At 43.7% G+C, this 21,136-nt stretch overlaps 1 protein-coding gene across 2 annotated transcripts in view; it reads right to left on the bottom strand.

The window, feature by feature from the left end:
• GABBR2 (gamma-aminobutyric acid type B receptor subunit 2) overlaps positions 1–21,136 on the bottom strand; it is a 977,761-nt gene that overhangs the window by 515,927 nt on the left and 440,698 nt on the right. For both annotated transcript variants that reach the window (XM_059724473.1, XM_006266752.3), the window contains exon 4: positions 7,706–7,807. In XM_059724473.1, the coding sequence (XP_059580456.1) occupies positions 7,706–7,807 (102 nt within the window). The remainder of the gene's footprint in view (positions 1–7,705; positions 7,808–21,136) is intronic.

Below are 21,136 nucleotides of genomic sequence, written 5' to 3'. Positions count from 1 at the left end.
CATACTCACAATGAAGTACGCAGAAATAGTGATAGCCGTAACAGGGCAAGGTCATTTCTGCCAACACAGAGAATATTCTTTTTATGTACCAGATTTATGACACGGGATTATAGATTGGTCCCTATTATATTTACTAGTTATTCCCAAACTATCTGGCTGGTCTCTGCTCCATATCTCTTTGAAAGTACCATTCATTACAGCCATAACTTCAGCTCACAGTTACAGGCTTTCTACCTATTCCTCCATACTATATTAATTACAGAAAATATGGTCCTAGCTGGACTCTCCCTATAGTCTGTTTCTAATGGGTTCTGATTTCCATCTCTTTCAGATCGTGTCTCAATTATCAGCAAAATCTGGTGGTAAGATGAAAATTATTTAAGGGAAATTTAAAAAAGGAATGTCAACTAACAGTGCAGCTTGAGTAACTGATTATTTATTAAAGAGCAGATAATCCCAAGTAGGACAAAAATATGTGAATGGTGCTTTCATGTAGGCAAAGCTTCCAGAATATACCCTATAGTTCAGTAAGACTTTAACATTCAAAGCCATTTTATTAAACAAGGTCTCATGCTCCATTAGAAGGGATACTTGTGGCAGCAAACACAAGTCCTACTCAGTCAACTGCTTTGCTCTCAAAAGCGTGTTATTAGCCAGGGACAAAAGTACTTATTCTTTATGTATTTCCCATGATGCATCACTCAGGGGAGATATAGTGTGGCCAACAGTGAACAGCACTCATGGGAAAAAATGAGAACATGAAGATCCAGATGACAACTCTTGTGAAATGCCACAGTAGTTCAGGCAGGCGCAGACCTGCTGAATCATTTCAGACTGATGGCACTATTCAGGAATATTGAAGCATTTTGTTCCAGTATAGAAGGTCAAAAGATTCCTACATTTCCAAATCTAGATGCTTCAGAACTATAGAATTTACAGTAAATAGATTAATAAAAAGCCCTTGTTCAACTCTTTGTCCAAACTCAGAATGAAGGCAGAACTGAAATACTAAAATTGTATGCAGAAGTTGCATTCTGTTATACTTAAAACTAATAGAACATTCTGACTTTGTACCCTTGCTATTTGTTTAACATCTTTTTTTCCTCAAATCATGGTTCTACACAAATTTTAAAATTCTTAAACTCCTTATCTCAGACATATTTTCTGTCTCCAAACTACAACTCATAAATGAAACTGAGCAATGTACATTATTAATTCAAATATGAACTATAACAGACAACCAGAGTCCCAGAGAACACAAAGAAATCTTGTAAGTGGAACCCAGGAACGCACAGAATACATCACATTTATGTAAACCTTGATATATTTCTCCCTTTGCATATCCCATTAATGTCTGAATTGAAATGGGGGGGGGGGGGGTGTCCAGCATATACACAGCAATCTGATCCTATCTTGCAACTAACACATTTCTGACTTAGCTGCCATTTATTTCAAGCTCATTGACCAGGCATGGAATCTGAATTTGCTTGTAAACTCACACCATTCTCCTGTTCTTTATAAGGAGCTTAGTGCTCCTCCAGATGTAGATCCTATACCAGGAGACTCATAGATCCCTCCCATTCTTTTAGTGGGGAGCATTTAAGGTGCAGACAGAAGTTTGCTGTTGGGTCTGGGAGTTGGAGATTCCAGCAGCTTGCTGGGAGCCTGTAGCCTGATCATCATAGCAATGCCAGTCCCCTTTCTCAGCCCCAATGTTGTTTTCAGAATGGAAGGGGGGAAACGGAGCAGAGGGAGCTCATTCTTGGGGTTGAGGAGGGGGTAAGGGTGGGTGGATTGGAGCTGGAGGGTGAGGTGGGTGGATTGGAGCCTCCGCCACCTCAAGGGAGCTCCAATCCACCCATCCCACCCTCCAACACTGGCTGAAAAAAATCCAGACCAAACTCCCTCCACTCCCTTTCCCTCCTCCCATTTTGAAGACAGCAACAGGCTGGGAGCTCTTCAGACACAAGTTATAGAACATGCTCTGTTTTGGAGCATGTTCATCTGACTCCTCATGCAATGAGGGTTCAAATTTTCATGGGCTCAGGCCCTTTTAAAGTGATCTGCACTTCTGTTTGGTCCTGGCTGTAAAAGACTTTCTGGGATCAGATCAGACAAAAATTGTTACTTCTGCCTGTGTCTTTAGGTGCTTCCAGAGATAAAGTGCCTATTTTACTAAGGAGGCACATATCTCTTCATTTTCCTGATAGAGAGTCTGAACCCATGCTAACATGCTTCCATCTGGCCACAATGCACCCTGACCCTATCTGTAAAACAGAGATGACTTAGTAGGAATCAGGACTTGAGTGGGGAGATAACTACTTGAACGACTGCATCTACCTAACAGACAGCAGCATTGCCATTAGCATAGAGTAAGCTACCTCCTTCAATACCCATGTGGTTGTCTAGGATGTGGAAAATCTGGGGTCCAGGCCCCGCTCAGACTTAAGGGTTTTCAACCAACACTGACTATGCTGCAGTAGAATGCCCTACCACCAAGCATGAGTTATGCTTCTCTCTGGCAAAGATGGGACTAAATGTCTAGGTGGCAGCACTAGATCACCATTGAGCATGCCCAATAAGGCTTAGTCATTTAGGGAAAAATGGAGATATGCAAGGATGCTTAGGTGTCTTGGATTCCAAACTGGTGTCTAGATAAGATAGGAATCTTAGTCACTCTAAAAAAGAGACCTGAGGAAGGGTACTGTGCTACCCAAAAACTTGTCTAAGTCTGTCCCAGTGATTCAGTTTGTGCAGTAAAAGATATCGCCCAGAAAAATTCTTGCCTGTCTTAAAAAAATAGTTATACTTGTAACATGAAAGCATTATCCCATTTTCACATTCAGGGCCCTGTACATGTGCAGGTCAAGGTGCAATGGAATCTACTGCCGGATCCACACAATTGTGCCTCCTGCCATTCCACATGTACATGGCAGGAGGCATGATTGTAGGATTGTACATGAGATCTCATCACACTTCATTGCTGGAGCAGGGGGATCCTGGGATCACTCCACCTGCACTAGCTCCTGTGGCTGCAAGCCTCACAGCTGACAGGGCTCACGCATTCTCTCCACTGCGAGCCCTGCAGCTGAGGAGGCTCACAGTGGGTACAGCACTGGGAACACTGCTGCCATTGCAAACCTTGTCAGTTGCTTGACTGGCAGCAGGTGGGGCTCCCAGCCACAGGGGAGTACCTGGCCACAAGTTCCATCAATAGCATGATAAGAACAAGCTAAAAAATGAGTACACCTTTTTTGTGGAATGATATTGTATCTTATTGCTTATTTTATGATGCCATTAATTGCTTAAATGTGTAGCTGAGTCACAACTTAAGGTGTGATTAATTGGTTAATCGCACCTTAATTTTAACATATAGATGGTGTCTCAGAATGACACGTGCCTAGATAAATACACATTTTTTGGTGTAGTGATTCATTGTGAAGATGCAAATATAGGTTTCATGCATTTGGTGGGTGTTGATCCACTGAATTTTTCCCCTTTTGCCCAAAGGGAGGGCATCAATATTATTTGGTAGAATTCACCTTGCAAGGAAGGTGGTTGGCAAATTGGCTTAAGGGTTGTATCCAGAGAGTGGTGGTGGATGGGTCAGTATCAACCTAGAAGGACGTGGGCAGTGGGGTCCCCCAAGGCTTGGTCCTTGGGCTGATGCTGTTCAATATCTTCATCAGCAACCTGGATGAGGGCGTGGAAAGTACTCCATCCAAATTTGCAGATGACACCAAACGATGGGGCACAGCAAACACACTGATTGGAATAAACCAAATCCAGGCAGACCTGGACAGGTTAGAGAAGTGGGCAGAGAACAACAGGATGCAGGTCAACAAGGACAAGAGCAAGGTGCTGTACCTAGGGAGAGGGAATCACCAGCACACCTATAGGCTATGGGATGACCTTCTTGGCAGCACAGCAGCAGAAAGTGATCTCAGAGTCGTCATCAACTCCAAAATTAATATGAGTCATCAATGGGATGAAGTAATTAGCAGCGCTATCTGTACTTTGTCGTGCATTAGTAAATGCATCACAAACAGGGAGGTGATGCTTCCCATCTATGCAGCACTGGTCAGGTCACAGCTGGAGTACTGCATCCAGTTCTGGGCACCGCAATTCAAGAAGGATGTGGCCAACCTGAAGAATGTCAAGAGGAGGTCCACTCGTATGGTTAGAGGCCTGCAGGGAAGGCCTTATGAGGAAAGGCTCAGGTACCAGGACCTTTTCAGCCTCTGCAAGAGAAGGTTGAGGGAGTATCTTGTGGCAGTATACAAATTCACCAGGGGGGCAGCAGGCAATAGGAGATGTGTTGTTTACCAGAGCACCGCTTGGAATAACCAGGAACAACAGCCACAAGCTGATAGAGAGGAGATTTAGGTTGGACATCAGAAAGAACTTCATTGTTAGGGTTGCCAGAATCTGAAACAGGTTTCCAAGGGAGATGGTGCTCTCCCCTTCCTTGGGGGTCTTCAAGAAGAGATTGGACAAGCACCTGGCTGGGGTCACATGACCCCAGCACTTTTTCCTGCCTCTGGCAGGGGGTCAAACTCGATGATCCATTGAGGTCCCTTCCAACCCTAGCACCTATGAATCTATGACATGTCACAGACAATCGGGTTATATAATCTTGGTCATAAATGTATCAATCTCCCTTTTAAAAATACTGAGTTAGCTCACACCCAGACATGGGTAGATTCAAAATTTTGAAAAGGGGGGTGAGAGAGCGGTGACCAGTCCTTCATGGGTGGCTGCACTCCTGCTCCCAGTCTCCCCCAAAACGGAGCAGGCAGAACATGCCACAGGAACAGCAGCCAGGGTCTTTTCAGGTAAGAATCCCTCAATCAGGTAAGAAGCTGCCCTTTCCCTTCCCCTTCTTCTCTCCCTCCTCTTCCCCCTTCCTGCTCCTCTTCACCAGCCTGTCCCTCTCCTCTCCTCCCCTCCCCTCTCCACCACACCCCGCTTCCCCACCTGCCACTACTCCTGTCCCAAGCTGACCCGGGGGGTGGGAAAAGTGTGTGGGGGGGGAACTTCAGAATTGCTCCTGTCCCACTCCAGCTGGGCTGCATGGGGAGCCAGGCTTGGCCAGAGACAGCAGTGGTGGTGGTGATGGCAGATTCCCTTCCCCTGCACCTATTCTTGGGCTGGTGGGGAACACCTGTGGGGACTGAGCAGGGAGGAAGAACCCATCTGATGATCCGGTTGCCCCCAACTGAGTCCAGCTCCCTGCAGAGCCCAGCTGGAGTGAGCAGGAGCAGCTCTGGAGCCTCTCCTATCCCTGTCCCTGGGGCATCCAAAGACAGTGGCAGTGGTGGGCAGGGGAGTGGGGGAGGGAGGAGAATGGGATTTTTACTTGCTTTGGAGACTTAAAAGTCCTTGGCTGCTGCTCCCATAGCATTGACTGAAAGAGGGGGAAGTGTCCTCACCACTGCACCCTCTCCAGATCTGCTCCCACCCACAGACAATTCTTTGAAAGGCTGTTCCTCAACACACTACTCAAAAACCTTTTTCTAAATTTCCAGACATAATTTACTCATGGCTAGGTTATGCCTATTTGCTCCTGTGCCAACATCATGTATTAGCTTAAATAAATCCAGGTGCAATGTTCTAATTCTTTTGGTGCCAGGTACTAAAACTGAACCTAACAGTGCATGCCTGTTTCTATGACTCAGACTTGCCACTGAGTCTTCTTGGCTACAGATAAGGAACATAAAAACTGCTGAAATAAAGGAGACAGAACTAGAGGCAAAACACAGGAGGTCTGTCTGGCAATCTATAGAAGCAGCTCCACTCAGGAAGTAGTAAAGGGCTGTGATTTCTTAATTAAGAATAAAGGCAAGTTCCCCCAAAAAGGATAAGCTGGGGATGCTAATTATATGAGCTACATGCAAATCTTCACATGCTATGCTTACAGCCCATGGGAACCCCCTGTTCAAAAAAAACCAAGCAATCTAATGCGTCAAACCTACAAACATGATAGATTTCATACCATGTGCAGAAAACATGCAATATTATGCATGCATTTTCTAAAGATATTAAACTTTATTCAGATCTCAAATGTATAGGTTTGTATCTAAGGTCAGGATCAATCCCATTTGGGGATAAGAGTAAGCACCCCCTGAGTTCTGGGGAAAAGTGCTCTGAAGTAAGGGAACACCACTGCCATGAAATTGCCAACAGCTGCTACTCATTCAGAATAAAGCATCTGCTCAATAATTTTTAAATGTTATTGAACAGTAAGAATAAAAAAAACTGTTCTCGACAAAATAAGAACTGCCCAAGCCCTTTAAAACAGATAAATGCATATGAGACTGCTCTGGGATCTTTAACAATTAGTTGTTCAGCCTTTACTTTAACATTTGGCATATCCCCCAAACATTGTAGCATTGGCATTAAACATATTAGGAAAACTGCTGTTAGCCTTTCTGATCTACTTGAAAGCAGGTAGCATCAGTAATGTTATAAATCTACCCCCATGAGATTCTCAGTATTGATAACCTTGTTCTCCAGTAAATATATATATGTACAACTAAATGCTGTTTGTTCCTGTGATAAAAATACTGCATTAAGAGAACGCTAAGGTTTTATGTGTATGTACATAAAGCCAAGAAACAATATAGTTACATTTGTATATAAATCTAAACCCTGGTCTCTATATACACTGATATAAAGAATTTACTTATGTGATCTTTGACTATTTATTTTAAGCTTGGCTTAATCCTACAACCACTGAAGTCAGTGGGAATAAGATGGTACCCTTAACATTTTGGCAATCTTTCTTCTCTTTTCAAAGGACTTCACTAGGGTCTTAATCTTGTAAAGAAAAGGCACATATGCTGACTTTTAATCCTGTTGAATTCATTCAGACTACTTATATGCTTAACATTAAGCATACATTTAAGTCTGAAAGTTTGGGGCCCAGGACTAGATTTGCTTCAGAAAATAGATGGCATGAAAAACACTTTTCCTCTCCTTACACTTTGAATTTATGAGTATGCCTTTCTCCTGTATGTTATGGTTGGTCATACTTCATGGACATATTAATATATACTTTTAATTTGAATAGTCAATCACTATGAGCTTAACAAATTGCTGTAATAAGAAAAGAATGATAAACAATTTCAATGTCAAATTTCTCCTTGACTAAGTTATTTTCTTAGAAACAGAATAGAATAGAATAGAATAGAATAGAATAGAACAGAATAGAAAAGGCCGAGACTCAAATTCTAATAAAGAAAATTCTAATAAAGAATTCAATCCAACACCCAATTGATGTCAGTGGGAAGACTCCCACTGAATTCACTGAAAGACAATCTGGACCCAGAGTCCTTTATAAATAGTCTACCTGTACCTGTAAATAAGCTTACACCACAAAGATTTAGGTTTTCATTACAAATAATTAATAAGTAAAGATATGTACATGCATTAATAGGCAGCAGCATCTACAAGCCTACTTTAGATAAAACTTTAGATAAAACATGAAATCTATAAAAGAGTTTTCTGTGAAGTCATTGTCTACATTGACTGGAAGAATGGATCACTTTTTTACTGCCACACCTGGAACAGTTAGCCCTACTGACCTTTAACTGTTTATTAGTTTTCTTGAAGGAAAAAACCCCAAACAAACAAATGCTATGACAGAAGCATCACTGATATCTTTGTATTCTTCTCCAATGTAAAGAATAACAGTAACACATACCTTGAGCTTCTTGACACCTGTGCAGGGATCGTTGGAGAAACTCTCAGTGTCTGAAATTTCAATATCTTCACCATACAAAACGTCCGTTAGATCATTCCTCACCTATTACAAGTTGAGAGAATGAAAAAAAAAATCAATTGGTACCCAGGATGGAAGGAACAGATCATCTAGCTTTTTTGCTCTAGTTAATGCAAACACATACATAGAGCATGATGCACAGACCAGTTTTCTTCTTTTCCTCTACAGTGAGATCAAAGGACTATTCTTTCATTATTATAATTTGTAAATATCTATCTTTTCCAAGTTATGGTAGTATTAGAGTGATGTTCTAGATGTGATGGTCGAGAAATTATGCTAGTGGCAAGGATGTCTTAAGGTGATATATTTTATTGGACCAGCCAGGTCTGAGCACAGTGGGCATTTATATACATACTTTTTGGTCCTGCAGCGCATTAGAGATCTGATGCGTTGGAGCAGACTCGATTCATTGAATCTGCTCCGCAGGCAATCTGACACACACTGTGCTGCGTTGCATGCAGTTGTATAAGCAGCAAAATGCACATCAATGCACAGAAAATGGTGGTGGTGTGCTTTTGAACTAAAGCACCTTTTATATGTTTTAGTTCAAAAGCGTGCTGCTGCCATTTTCTCAGTGGTGACGTGCATTTCGCCACTTATACAACTGCAAGCGTCCCAGCACTGGGTACTTTTCCAAGTGCCTGGCACTGTGGCGCCTGCATGTGTAAAAATGCCCAGTGGTTTTACTGCTTAGAAGGCACATCTACACAAGATGCTTACTGTGCATTGGCCTAATAACACTGCGCAGCAGGGCTGTGCAAAATGGCTGTGTTTCAATTCGGTTTGGGATTTGGCCGTTTTGGAGGACAGTGATGAGTTTTCGAGATTTGGCTCTTCCAAATCTGTTTCGAACGGGCTGCAATCTTCGCACCACCCTACTGGCCAGCCAGGTGGGGTTTGGGGCCAGGGGCTGCAGGGCCCCAGCAGGGAGCAGGACAGGGCCATGGGGGTCTCATCTGGGGGAGGGGGAGGGCTGCTGCCCTCTGTGCAGGAGAGGAGCACCCCATGAAGATCTCTGATCGATATCATGCCAGGTCATGGGGCAGAGAAGCAGTGCAGAGTGGTGAGCAAACCTGCTGGTCCCTGCCGTGCGACCTGGCTCTGCAGGGAGCAGAGATCTTCACCAGAGGTCTCTTCACTGCTGCCGCCTGCCCTGTGCAGCTCCAGATCTCTGCTCCCTGTGGAGCCAGGTCATGTGGCAGGGACCAGCACTGCCTTGCTGTGCAACCTAGCTCTGCAGGGAGCAGAGATCCAAGCTAGGGGTCTCCTCACCACTGCTGCCCATCCCAGGCTGCCCTGGCAAAGTGGGGCTGCACGGGGTGGGCAGCGGCAGTGAGGAGACCCCCAGTGCAGATCTCTGCTCCCTGCAGAGCCAGGTCACATGGCTCCATGGTTCCACAGGGAGCAGAGATCCGGGGCTGCATGGAGCAGGCAGCAATGGCAAAGAGACCCCCGGCATGGATCTTTGCTCCCTGTGGAACCAGGTTCATGGCAGGGCAGTGCTGGTCCCTGCCATGCAACCTGGCTCTGCAGGGAGCAGAGATCTGTGCCGGGGTCCCTTCACTGCTGCTGCCTGCCCCGCACAGCTCCACATAGGTGGGGCAGTGCAGAGCGGGCAGTGGCTGTGAGGAGACCCCTGGCGCATACCTCTGCTCCCTGTGGAGCCGAGTCACATGGCAGGGCAGCAAGGTACAGCTGTTTCTCTGCAGGTCCGGCTCCAAAACTCCAAAATTTTCCAAAACATTTCTGAAACGTTTCGGATGCCTCGGTTCATTTTGGAGATGTTTCGGAGCCTTCCGTTTTGATTCGGATTTGGTGTTTCAGGCATTGAAATGGCCAAAAATTCCTCTGAAACAAAACAGCTGCCGAAATTTTGCACAGCCCTACTGCACAGTAGCATGTCATGGCAAAAACTGTGCTAATAGCCTACTGTGCAGTGTTATTAGGCTAATGCACAGTAAACATCACTAAATAACTGTTCACCGGAGGTACTATGTGATAACTTTAGGTACTGTGTATTTAGTTAGTGCTTTATAAAGGAAGTACTAAGGTAAATGCACAGTATCTAAGGCACATTAATGAACATGTAGATGTGCCCACACCTGATGAAGAATGTCTTGCATTCAAAAGCTTATTTAACTCCATCGCAACTATGCAGTTGGTCCAATAAAACACATTACCCTAAGAAATCCTTGCTTCTCGCAAATCTTTGCCAGATAATATTTTGAACAGTGAAATTATCTGACCTCCTACTTTGAATAGTGACTGCTGACTGACTATTGACAGCAGTGGAATTTCACAAAAATGGACAGGGCGAGAATCTCTACCACAAGCGTAGCTTCAGTCCACACAAGATAGAGTGGGGGTTACAGCATCTTAACCTCCCTCCATCCCAGCAGGAGCTTAAGCAGTTTATGTTAGCTGTGGAATGGCCTCATAGGCTGCATCCAGATGAGCATAGATGCTTGTTTCCCCAGGGACAAGTAGCAGCAGCACACCTTGAACCACTGCTACTTGTCCCTAGGGAATGGCCATGTCATGCATGCTCAGGAACACAGCAGGTTACCCCAGGTGTGGTAGAGGAGTCTGGGGCTATAAACTGTGCTGGCTCCCTCAGCTTTACCTGGGGTCCTGGGGGCCCCAAGGAGCTGCAACCACGGCGATCCTGCAGCTGGGGTCTAGCCAGCAGCCAAAGCACAACTCTGGCTGGCCAGGATCTGGTTTTGGGCAGGGCATGCTCTGCGCCACTCTGCTTTTTTTGGTGTGGGTTTTTTTGACCCTGGGATCTACGGGGGTCAAAAAAACCCCTGTGTTACAAGGTAGCAGCATGGGGAACACCTGCACGTGCAGTGCGTAGTGCTGCAAACGGGTCTGCAGCATCACATAGTACACTTCTGTGCTTGTCTGGGCTCCGCCATAGAATGGGACATTGCTGTGCCCCATCATGCCCTACTGCAACGTTTCTCAACTTGTGGTTCATGATCCAAAAGTGGGTCACAGAAATATATGAAAGGGTCACAAACAATTTTTTAAAATGGATTCTCCTTTAAAGGAGAAAAACATGGAAAACTGTGGCTTTTCCCCTGCAGGCTGACAGAGTTCCAGCCTACAAGATGCTGCTTGGCCCTCCCCCCTCCCGGCACCCCACACACCCACCCCCTGCCCACACACTGTGGGGCTGGGCCTGGGGGTAGAAGGCAGTGGGTTGGGAATGAGTGGCACTAGGTCGGGACTGGCCATTGATGTTTACAAATGGATCCTAGCACAAAAAAGGTTGAGAACCACTGGCCTAGAGCTTGCCTCTTGTGATAGCACAGAAGGCAGGGTGGCTAATACAGGGACTCGTTTTAGCAGCTTTCTACAAACTAGCTAAGATTCCTATCAGAAGAAATTTATAGCAGGTCAGTTACAGCCAGAAAATTGCCCTGTAAGTACTGCAAACATAACAATTTGTCTCATAACATTTAGGATCCCTTTCCATAAGGGACGGCTTTAAGATCTATGCATGTATAATTTGCTTTTACCACTCATCAGCTCATTTAAAACATGGTGCTTCTGGTTAACATTCTTAGATATTCCTTCACTGGACATGAAGTGGTTGCAGTATGAAATGAAGTGTGACTCATCACTGATTTTACTTTTATAAAACAGTGATACAATCATTCTCTTGCTGATTATCTCCATTCACTAGTAACAGTGTTAAAAGTAGTAGAAACATTTCATTATTGTAAGTTTCAAAGCCTGTGCACTTGATCACCTGTCAGAAGTCTCTCATGTTCAAGCTCAGACACATAAAAAAGAAATGTGTACTATACTGGACTTAACAGTTACACATCTGCAAGTTATATTAGCATTCTCTGCTTATTTACAGGGTATTGATATTAAAAGTATATAGAAATTTCTTTTTAAAACAAACGTCAGTTTAATATCCTTGAAAAAAAAAAAGATATTCTATCCTAACTGTCTTCCCTCCTTCCCAAAGGGGTATATGAAGTATTTTGCTTAGAGGGAATTAGTGTCAATCCTTAAGCAGTATTCAACTTCTCCATGGGTATAAAATCTATCAATAAAGCTGATTTTTATTAAATAATATTTTAAAAGCCCAGAAGAAAAATCCACATTCATGATTTTTTTTCTATTTTCTTGGAACATAAATCTAAAAACAGAGCAAAAGTAAAACATGTGGTAAGGTATTGGCCTTCACGTGTTTATAGGATAGTAGAAAAGTAGGGCTGGAAGGGACCTCATGGACAGGGACAGATATTAGACATAAACCAGTTTAAGTGATCAGAAACTGGTTTAAATCTGTAACAGAACAGATGTTCAGTGCACATAACCCAGTTTGAATATGGCTGAAACCAGTTTGAGATAAACCTGGTTGAATGTACTATCAGACTTAACTGATTTGGGTCAAACCAGTTTATGTAAAGTCTGTCCCAGACCCCTTGCTGATTTAAGTTAATCAGACTCCCCCAGCATCCCAGCATGCTCTCTGGGATGGGCAGGGGTCTCTGCTCCACAGCAGAGCTGGCCCTTCCCCTCTGCTCCCTGGCTGCAGCTCTGGCAGAGACTACAGGTTGCTCCTCCCTCCCCACACTCCCTGCCACCACTCCCTGCTAAGCAGGAATTCCCCACTCCCCTGTGCCTTCCTGAGAGGTGTCTGAGTATTAGCTAGCAGACCATATGCTGGCTACGGTCCATGCTGTGGCAGACGGGACAAAGGCAGAATCAACAGGTAGTTGATAATGTCCCTCTGTTGTTTTCCTAATGGCATGATAATCACTGACTTAGGGGTGATAAACACTGTGTTATCAATTCCCTGCTGGGCTGGTCAGGAGGGAGGGGACCCCTCCCTAATCAGAGTGTCCTGTCGGGCCAGGCCACACCCCACCTCAGCTCAGCACTATGGAAGGGAAGAGAGGGCTGCTCTAGCACCCCCCCGCTCCAAGCTTCTAGCCTGAGCCACTGCAGGCATGTACCTGCATGTCTGGGATGTCTGTACAGTTACAAACTGGTTCAGACTAGCCAGGTTAGACTAACCTGCAAGACTGAATCAAATCAGGCTTTTTTGAATGTCTGTCCCTAACCCAGGAGACCATCTAGCCCAGACCCCTACACCATCCTAGCCAAGTGTCTGTCCAACCTGCTCTTGGAAATTTCCAAGGATGGAGATTTCACCATTTCTCTAGGGTGATCAAGCATTGAATGGACTACCTAATCCCCAACCTAAACTTACCCTTCTGCAGTTTAAGGCCCTAAGGCCACAGAGGAAAGCCCACCTCCATTCTCAAATGCCCTTCAGGTATGTGAAAACAGTCATCAAATCTCCCCTCAATTTTCTCATCCTCAGACTAGATAACCCTAACTCTTTCAGCCTTTCTTAAGAAGTCATGCTTCACAGGCCACGTAATCATATTTTTTTTCACTCTGCACTGGACTCTTTCCAACCTGTCCATATCCTTCTTGAAGTGTGGGGCCCAAAACTGGACACGGTACTCCAAGTGATGCCTTACCAGTGCTGAATAAAGTGGAGGAATCACTTCCCTTGATTTGCAAATGATACTCCTATTAATACACTCTGGTATGCTGTAGACCTTTTCTGCAACAAGACCACACTGTTGGTACATATTCATCTTAAGATATACTGTAACCACCAGGTCCTTCTCTGCACTACTGCAGCCTAGCCACCCATTCCCCAGTTGCTTCTCTCTGGTAAAGATTAAATCCTTTAGAGAAAAATCATGCCACAAAACATAATGGTAGTATCTGGGAAATTCAGGGAGCAAATATCAAGTGTTTTGGGAATAGCTGGGACACCCAGGAGCAAAACAAATCAGTCTATTTGAGAGAACATTTACAATGGCTGTATATAAAATGGGAATTGAGCATCATGTCACTAAAATCTGTCTGAATGTAAAGCAAACAAGCAAACAAACTCTCCAATCTCCACAAGTGCCAGTGGCCAGCACAGTTAGATTGGATCATCTGAGCTACTGTCAGCTGAACTCTTTCATTTGGAAAGAAAGTTTTGTGTTCCTGACTGCACAGTAGCACATTTTTCCTAGGAGGGTGCTTCTACCCCAGGCTCTGTCGATAGCCTGGTGAGGGTTTACAACCTCTTAGGGGAAGGAGGGCACTGAGACTTCCCACATCCTGGGCAAGTGCTGTAACCATTCTACTCACTGTGATTTTAAATGAAAATGGCTGTACCTGCTACAGGTTTAGTGCAACAATCACACACATTGTTTCTGAAGGGGGAATTGTGTCTTTTGGGAGTCCTCATGCTCAATCAGTCACACCTGGCCCCACGAACCATTTTCCTTCTAAGTGGCTTTTGGCAGGCTTGACAGTTTTCCCATTTAAGTATCTCCTGAGGATCAGTCTTGGACCAGATGCTTCTATTAGTGCATTCAATTTGATAAGACTGTAATAGATTCCCCAAAGGAGCACTTGCTTGGGACCTCCAGCCTTACCCAGTCTCTTGGAATATCTCCTGAAGCCAGCTGAAGTATAGCTTCTAAAGACTCTGAGACCCAACTTTTTTGGTCCCTGACACCCCTGATTATTTGCAGCCCTCACCCCACACTTCTTTTTTTACCTTTTTCCTTCTGCTTTTAATATTTTTATAACCATGTTTTAAAAGTTAAAAAAAACAAAGAGTGTCTCTCTCTGAGATTGTGTACATTTTCTCTATCCTATATTGAACAGCAGAAAGGAGCCAATTTCTTGCTGGGCCACGCCAAGATGGGAACTCTGAAATGCCAGAGAAACCAGGTTGCAGGGGCTAGCTCCAATGACACCCTCTAACTTCTCTGCTTCCTGATCCAGGCATATGTCACACTTGAATACAGACACTTCACCTTGCAACAAAATGTGGACTGGTTTGTGTTGTGCTCGGCCACTGAAGGACCCCTCTGCAAGGTAGAAGATGGACAGCTGGTCTTACGTGGGGGGGAGGGGCATCAATCTCCCATGATATCAAAGGAAAAAGCCTCTCTCTTTCTTTCTTTCTCTCTCTCTCCCTTTTGCCCCTGGGAGTCCCTGGTTTTTGAAGACTGCATCTTTGCAGGGTCCTCCTCTGAAGTGCCTTCCTGGCACCAGAAAAGTGCCTGGAATCCAAGTGGTGTGTCAACATAGGCAAATTAGCTCCCTGCTGTTTGATGATCCATTCCCCATTAATAGAGAACATTACACAAATCCCCACAGCTCTGGTTCGAAATACAATTAACCCTTTCTCTCCCCAAAATGATGATAACCTTTAACCCAGACACAGTGTAAATATAGTCTGTCACAAAGCCAAACTACAAACACTTAACATGTCTTTCTGTCATCGCTAAAATACTTTTATAGGAATGTTAAACACTGGCTGTTTTTTAACCTGATTAGCTATGCCCTTTCTTGCATTATGTATCTTTTAACGGTAAGATATGTTTATCATTTTCCCTGAATTTAGTATTCTTTGTGCTCTATCACAATTGCTCAGGGTTTTTACTTTGCATTTCTCTGGGTGCATTTACACATGTGCTTTAATGCACAGTAGCCTATTTTATTGCATATTAAGCGTCACTTTAAAAAACGTGCACTTTCATTACTGCACATTAGGGCAGACTAATGCGCATTTATTTAGTACCTCACACTGGAGGTACTACATTTAATGTACATTAGGAAAAGCATCTTAATAAATGTGTAGACACACCCTTTTTGAGGTTTTGGTCTACACAGTGCACTGAGACTGGATCCTCATGTCTCTCTATCATTCATGTTTCCTAGTGAAGCATATCAAGCAGCTTAACTGTTGCATACATATTTCTCTGATGTGAATTTGGACATCCTACATAATCATCACCCATTCTTGCCATGAATATTGCAATATTAGGCTGACTGTAAGAAATCCATGAGGACCCAGAAGTAGTTCTGGACCTGTTGTTTGACCTTCTCCATTTGACCACTAAAGGCCGCAATGCTGCTTCTGCTACAGTAGTTGCCTGCTCTACAGGAGTATGCACTCTGAATGGTGCAGAAACCTGAAGCATTCAAAGAGCAGAGACTCAGAAAAATCAGCAGCAATATCCTCTTTCCTACCAACACAATGTAGAAAGAGTTAAATACCAGACTACCTTTTTGTTTTAATTTTTATTCCCTTCTTTTCTACTTCTGCAGTTAAGGAACCTCTTTTAATTTGTTTTACTGTGTTTATTCCTCTACCCCCGCCGGTTCCATTTCAGTTTTCAATGGAGTCTGGGACTCTTTAATAGGGCTGCTGTGTTTTTAGCCTGAAGACCACTTTCTTTACAAGGCTCCATTTAAAGTAATGTATTTCCTTTGCCCTGCAAATGGTATGGGAACCTATCGAGTGCCTGAAGGTAAAGAAATCAAACCTTATTGTTTGGTGCTCCTCTAGTTTTAAAGCAGGCTGTTTTTCTCTTGTTTCTCCTGTGAAGACATCCTCCCTCCAGTAGTATAATTATGGGTGGGTGAGCAGGGCATGAGCCCTGGGCACTGCTTAAGGGAGAAGGTGCCTAAATAGGTCGGGACAGGGGGCTCTGCACCCTCCCTCCTCCCCCACCCCATCCCCTCCCCTCCACCTTCCCTTAAACAGCTCTAGCTGTGAGGTGTGAGACAGGCTGGGAAAGTAGAGCAGCAGATGTATGGTTTGGTGTTGGCCAGAGGTTCACTCCCAGGGGAAGCCACTGCTGCAGAGGTAAGTGTTGGGGAGATTTAACTATCTCACCTCTCTTTTTGCCATTGAATTTCAGCTTTTAAAATCTCTACTCTGCACGTGGATTGGCAACGGGTTCCACAGGAGTATACTGTACCATATACACTTCTGACTCTTCCTTTCTATTTCTGATCCAGGTATCCTTGCTTTTTTGCCTTATAACCCAGTTTCTCTTTAGGACCATGGATTTAACTATGGGACTATGATGCTTGTCCCATAGGTTAGGCTGCAATTCATTTTTTGGCTCACTGTGTGAACAAACAATTAAAGGAAATTTTCTTCCTTCAGATCAAAAAGAAAAGAAAAAAGAAAAAAAAATTACTCCAGGCAAAATATTTTGTTTCATTTTTACTTTAATTTTAAAAATAAATTTAGGGAACGTTACCATATTTACTTAACTAGAAGATGACCCTGATTATAATGACCCTGACCCCAATAATTGGATTCTATATATGGAAAATTTATAAATTTGTTCCAATTTCCCAGTTATAGAATCTAACTATTGAAGGTTTGCTTTGAATGTGTCTCCCTCCCACTGCTACAGCAGGGGAAATAAATCAGGTAGGGGATCAGGTAGTCCTTTGCTCTCTGCCTTCACCCTAGCATTTTCCCCTGGCAGCTCCTTCCCCCTCTCCTTACTGTCAGACCCTGCTTTCCCTGAGCACATGGAAGTAAGTATCAAATTTCAAAATAATAACCTTGAAATTAAATATGGCTGTAGCAATTTGCATATAGTACCCATACGCTTAGTTCATTCAGAATTGATGCATGTTACCTTTTTTTGAAACTGCAAGTATTAGCATAGGTGTTTCATAAATACAATTTTGAATAGCACTTTGATACTCACCTACTTAAATAAAGTACAACCTGGGCAAGTCTACATGTGCATTTTAATACACAGTAGACTATTTTACTGCACATTAAAGCATCACATAAACACCATAACATTACACTAATGCACAGTAAAATAGTCTACTGCACATTAAGAGTCACTAAAAAAGTGTGCAAATCTGCTACTGTGCATTAGCACAGCCTAATGTGCATTAATTTAGTACCTCATATTGGAGGTACTAAATTTAATGCACATTAGAAAAGGCTTATTAATGCATGTGTAGATGCACCCGCTATGCATGATATTAGTTCAAAACCAAAGCACTCTCCATTTATCCTTATTGAACTGCATCCTGTTCTGCTCCGCCCACTTTTCCAGTGCATCTAGATCCACTTGGATCTGCATCCTATCCCCTAGCATGATCACTTTTCCCCATAACTTAGTACCATCTGCAAACTTGTCCAGCGTGCTTTTCACATCCTCATCTAGATCACTGATAAAGATGTATGGGCAGGTGAGAAGGTGATTATGAGAATGAAACTCTGTGGAAGACAGGTGTCAAGGACTGATTTTGTATTGATGTTAAATGGGCTAAGGATTAAAAAGAAGGGGATCTTAGATGTGACCTTCAGCAATCACCGGATACTGAGAATGGAAGTGCGTTTAGATAAAAGTGAATGCAGAGAGAAAGGGATGTGCAAGTTAAGTGTTCAATTATTACAAGATGAGAATACTTCTCAAGAATATGTGGAACTGTATAAATGATAGACAATGCTGAAGAGATTTTACAAAAGCACCTGGGAGTAGTGGACAATGATCAAGAGAAGAATAGGAGAATTTTTCAGAAATATTGGTTGATGAGAAACAAAGAACAGGGGGAAAGAGCTAGAAGAACTACAGGCAAGACACCAGGAATTTTTAAAGGAGATGGTAAGAGAAGTACGAGTGAAATAAAAACTGAAAGACATAAAGCATATGGACTGAAGAATGGTCCAAAAGGAAAACAAACAAAAAAATTTTTCTGAGCAGAACATCCTGGTGGGAGAAGGATGGTGTAATGATTCATCCATCTGGGGACGAACAATCCCCAACATACTTACAGGCATGATGGCACCAAACTAACTAGCACCATGACTGAAAAGGCCCTAGGGGTAATGATAGACCATAGTATGAATATGAGCCGTCAGTGCAATGCTGTAGCCAGCAGGGCTAACAATACCCTTGCATGCATTAACCGATGCATCTCAAGCAAAACAAAGGAAGTAATTCTTCCGCTTTACTCAGCATTGGTGAGGCCACAGCTGGACTATTGTGTTCAATTCAGGGCACCACACTTCAACAACGATGTGAAAAAGCTTGAAAGATTCCAGAGAAAAGCCACCCATATGATCACAGACTTGCAAGGAAAGCCATAAAAGGAAAGGTTGAGGGACTTGGGCCTCTTCAGCCTAAAAAACAGAAGGCTGAGAGGGGACTTGGTAGCAGCTTACCATTATATCGGGGAATACATTAAGGGCCTGGGAAACAACTGTTCACCAGGGAACCCTGGGGAAAACCAGGAGTAATGGCCCCAAACTTCTGGAAGACCATTTCAGACTTAACACTAGGAAAAACTTCTTCACAGTTAGGGTGTCCAAACTATGGACTAAACTCCCTCCAGAGGTGGTACCTTCACCTACTCTGAAAATCTTCAAGAGGAGACTGGACAGTCACCTCGCTGGGGGTCACCTGACCCCAGTTGTCTTTCCTGCCCAGTGCAGGGAGGCTAGACCCAGCAATCTTGTGAAGTCCCTTCTAGCCCCTTACAATCTATGAATCTATGGATTTTTTGGTAAAATTGAGGAAAAGAAGGAAGGAACTGAAAGCAATGAGAACTAAAAAAGGAATCCAAGTAGAAGAGAGAGTAAAGATATTAGATGTGATTGTAGAGTTTTGTCAAGAGCTGTACAAAAAAAGAAGAGTGTACAGAAGAAAATGAAGGTGTTCCTTGAGGGGATAAAAGATGGAACAGAGGATGGGAAGAAACAGAAATTGGAGAAGTTAAACATGAGAGAGGTGGAAGAATGCTTATAAGCTTGCAAGAGAAGGAAGCTGCTGGGAAGAGATGGATTTCCAGTGGAATTCTATGAAAAATGTTGACAATGGCTGGGAACAGATATAATAGAGACATACATGGAAAAATGGAGAGTGGGAAGATAGGGAAGGATTTTGCAGAAGGTGTGGTAATTTTTTATATTCAAGAAATAAAAGGAAGATATGTTAGGCAACTGGAGGCCAATAACCCTTTTAAACATAGACTACAAATTGATGGCAAAAGTACTGTCCAAAAGAATATGTGACTCTTTAGCAGATGTGATAAAAAAAGAAGATGTGTGCTGTTCCTGAGAGGAGGATATCCCAGATCCTGTGGTTAATGAGTGATGTCATATGGGATGTGCAAGAGAGGAAAAGAGACATGGTAATAATGAATTTAGACCTGTAAAAAGTTTATGAGAGAGCTGAACATGATTTCATGTTTGAAGTACGGTAGAGCAGGGGTTTTCAACCTTTATAAATAAGTGTACCCCTGGTGGCTGGACACAGGGGGGTTGGGTGGGAGAGGGAAGGGTGGCGTGCGGCTAGATGTGGAGTGGCAGAAGCATGGGGTGGTGGATGGTGGTGGCAGCCCCCGCTGCATACAAGCTTCCCCTGCCCACTCCCCTCCCCCTCCAGCATCCAATCGGCCAGGCAGTGCCTGTGTGGCCAGCACAGGGGTGCCACTGCCCTCCCTATGAACCGGCCCTGCTCCTGGGAGGCAGCAGTGCAAGGTGGTGTATGGCGGCCTTCCGTCCCTGCCCACCTGCATGAACACCCTATGGCTTTCCCAAGTACCCCCAGGGGTACGCGTACCACAGGTTAACAACCCCTGCTGTAGAGGATAGGGTTTCCTGTGAAGATCATCAGATGGGTTAAAGTGTTATACAGTAAAGCAGGAAACCAAGTACTGGGAATGGATACTTGAGCAAAGTGTTTCCCATACAAATAGGGGTAAGACAGGGATGCCCACTGTCCCCCTATCTTGCTGTGTGAATGATGGAGATATTAGTGCAGAGAATTTGTGATGATAAGCTGATAAGCAGTGTCAAGATACCAGGAGGAGGAGAAGTTAAAAGTTCATTGTATAGGGATGATGTGACCATAGTGGCTCAGGACAACATATCAGTTGAAAGGGTACTGATGCATACTGAGGAATACAGTGAGGTGTCAGCAGCAAAATTAAATAAGATGAAAAATAGGGAATTAGGAGAATTTACAGAAGTTTGGATTGCACGTAGCAGAGGGTGTAATCAAGATCTTGGGAATACCAATGGATGTCAAAGGCAAAGGACCAAAAGTGTGGGAGAAGTTAAAGATAAGCATGGGACAAAATGGGATTGTGGAGTAATAGAATGTTATCTTTCAATGGTAAAGTCGCTGCAGTGAAAATCATACTTTTGCTAATCAACCTTTACACAGGAGTGGTGTAGCTTCCATCACAGCAGCAGATAAGGAGGGTACACAGCTAGATATATGTTTTGTTGGGTGGAAGTTAAAGAGAATGGAGCTATACGAAGTCAGGGAATTAGGAGGTAGGGGAATGCCAGATTTGGAAAGTTTTGTGTACATTTACTTTATAAGTAGTTTCTGTAAAGAGGCAATGAAGGGGCTGAGGAAGGCTGCATGTTTCTACCATTACCTGGCCGGAAGGATGTTAAGAAGATGGGGCATGTGAGGGAAAAATTGGGAAAAAAGTAGGCGCAGCAGCCACTGGCCTACTATGCAA

The sequence above is a fragment of the Alligator mississippiensis genome, chromosome 3 (assembly GCF_030867095.1).
Source record: "Alligator mississippiensis isolate rAllMis1 chromosome 3, rAllMis1, whole genome shotgun sequence".
Lineage (NCBI taxonomy): Eukaryota > Metazoa > Chordata > Crocodylia > Alligatoridae > Alligator > Alligator mississippiensis.
This window is presented reverse-complemented; position numbering and strand designations above follow the sequence as displayed.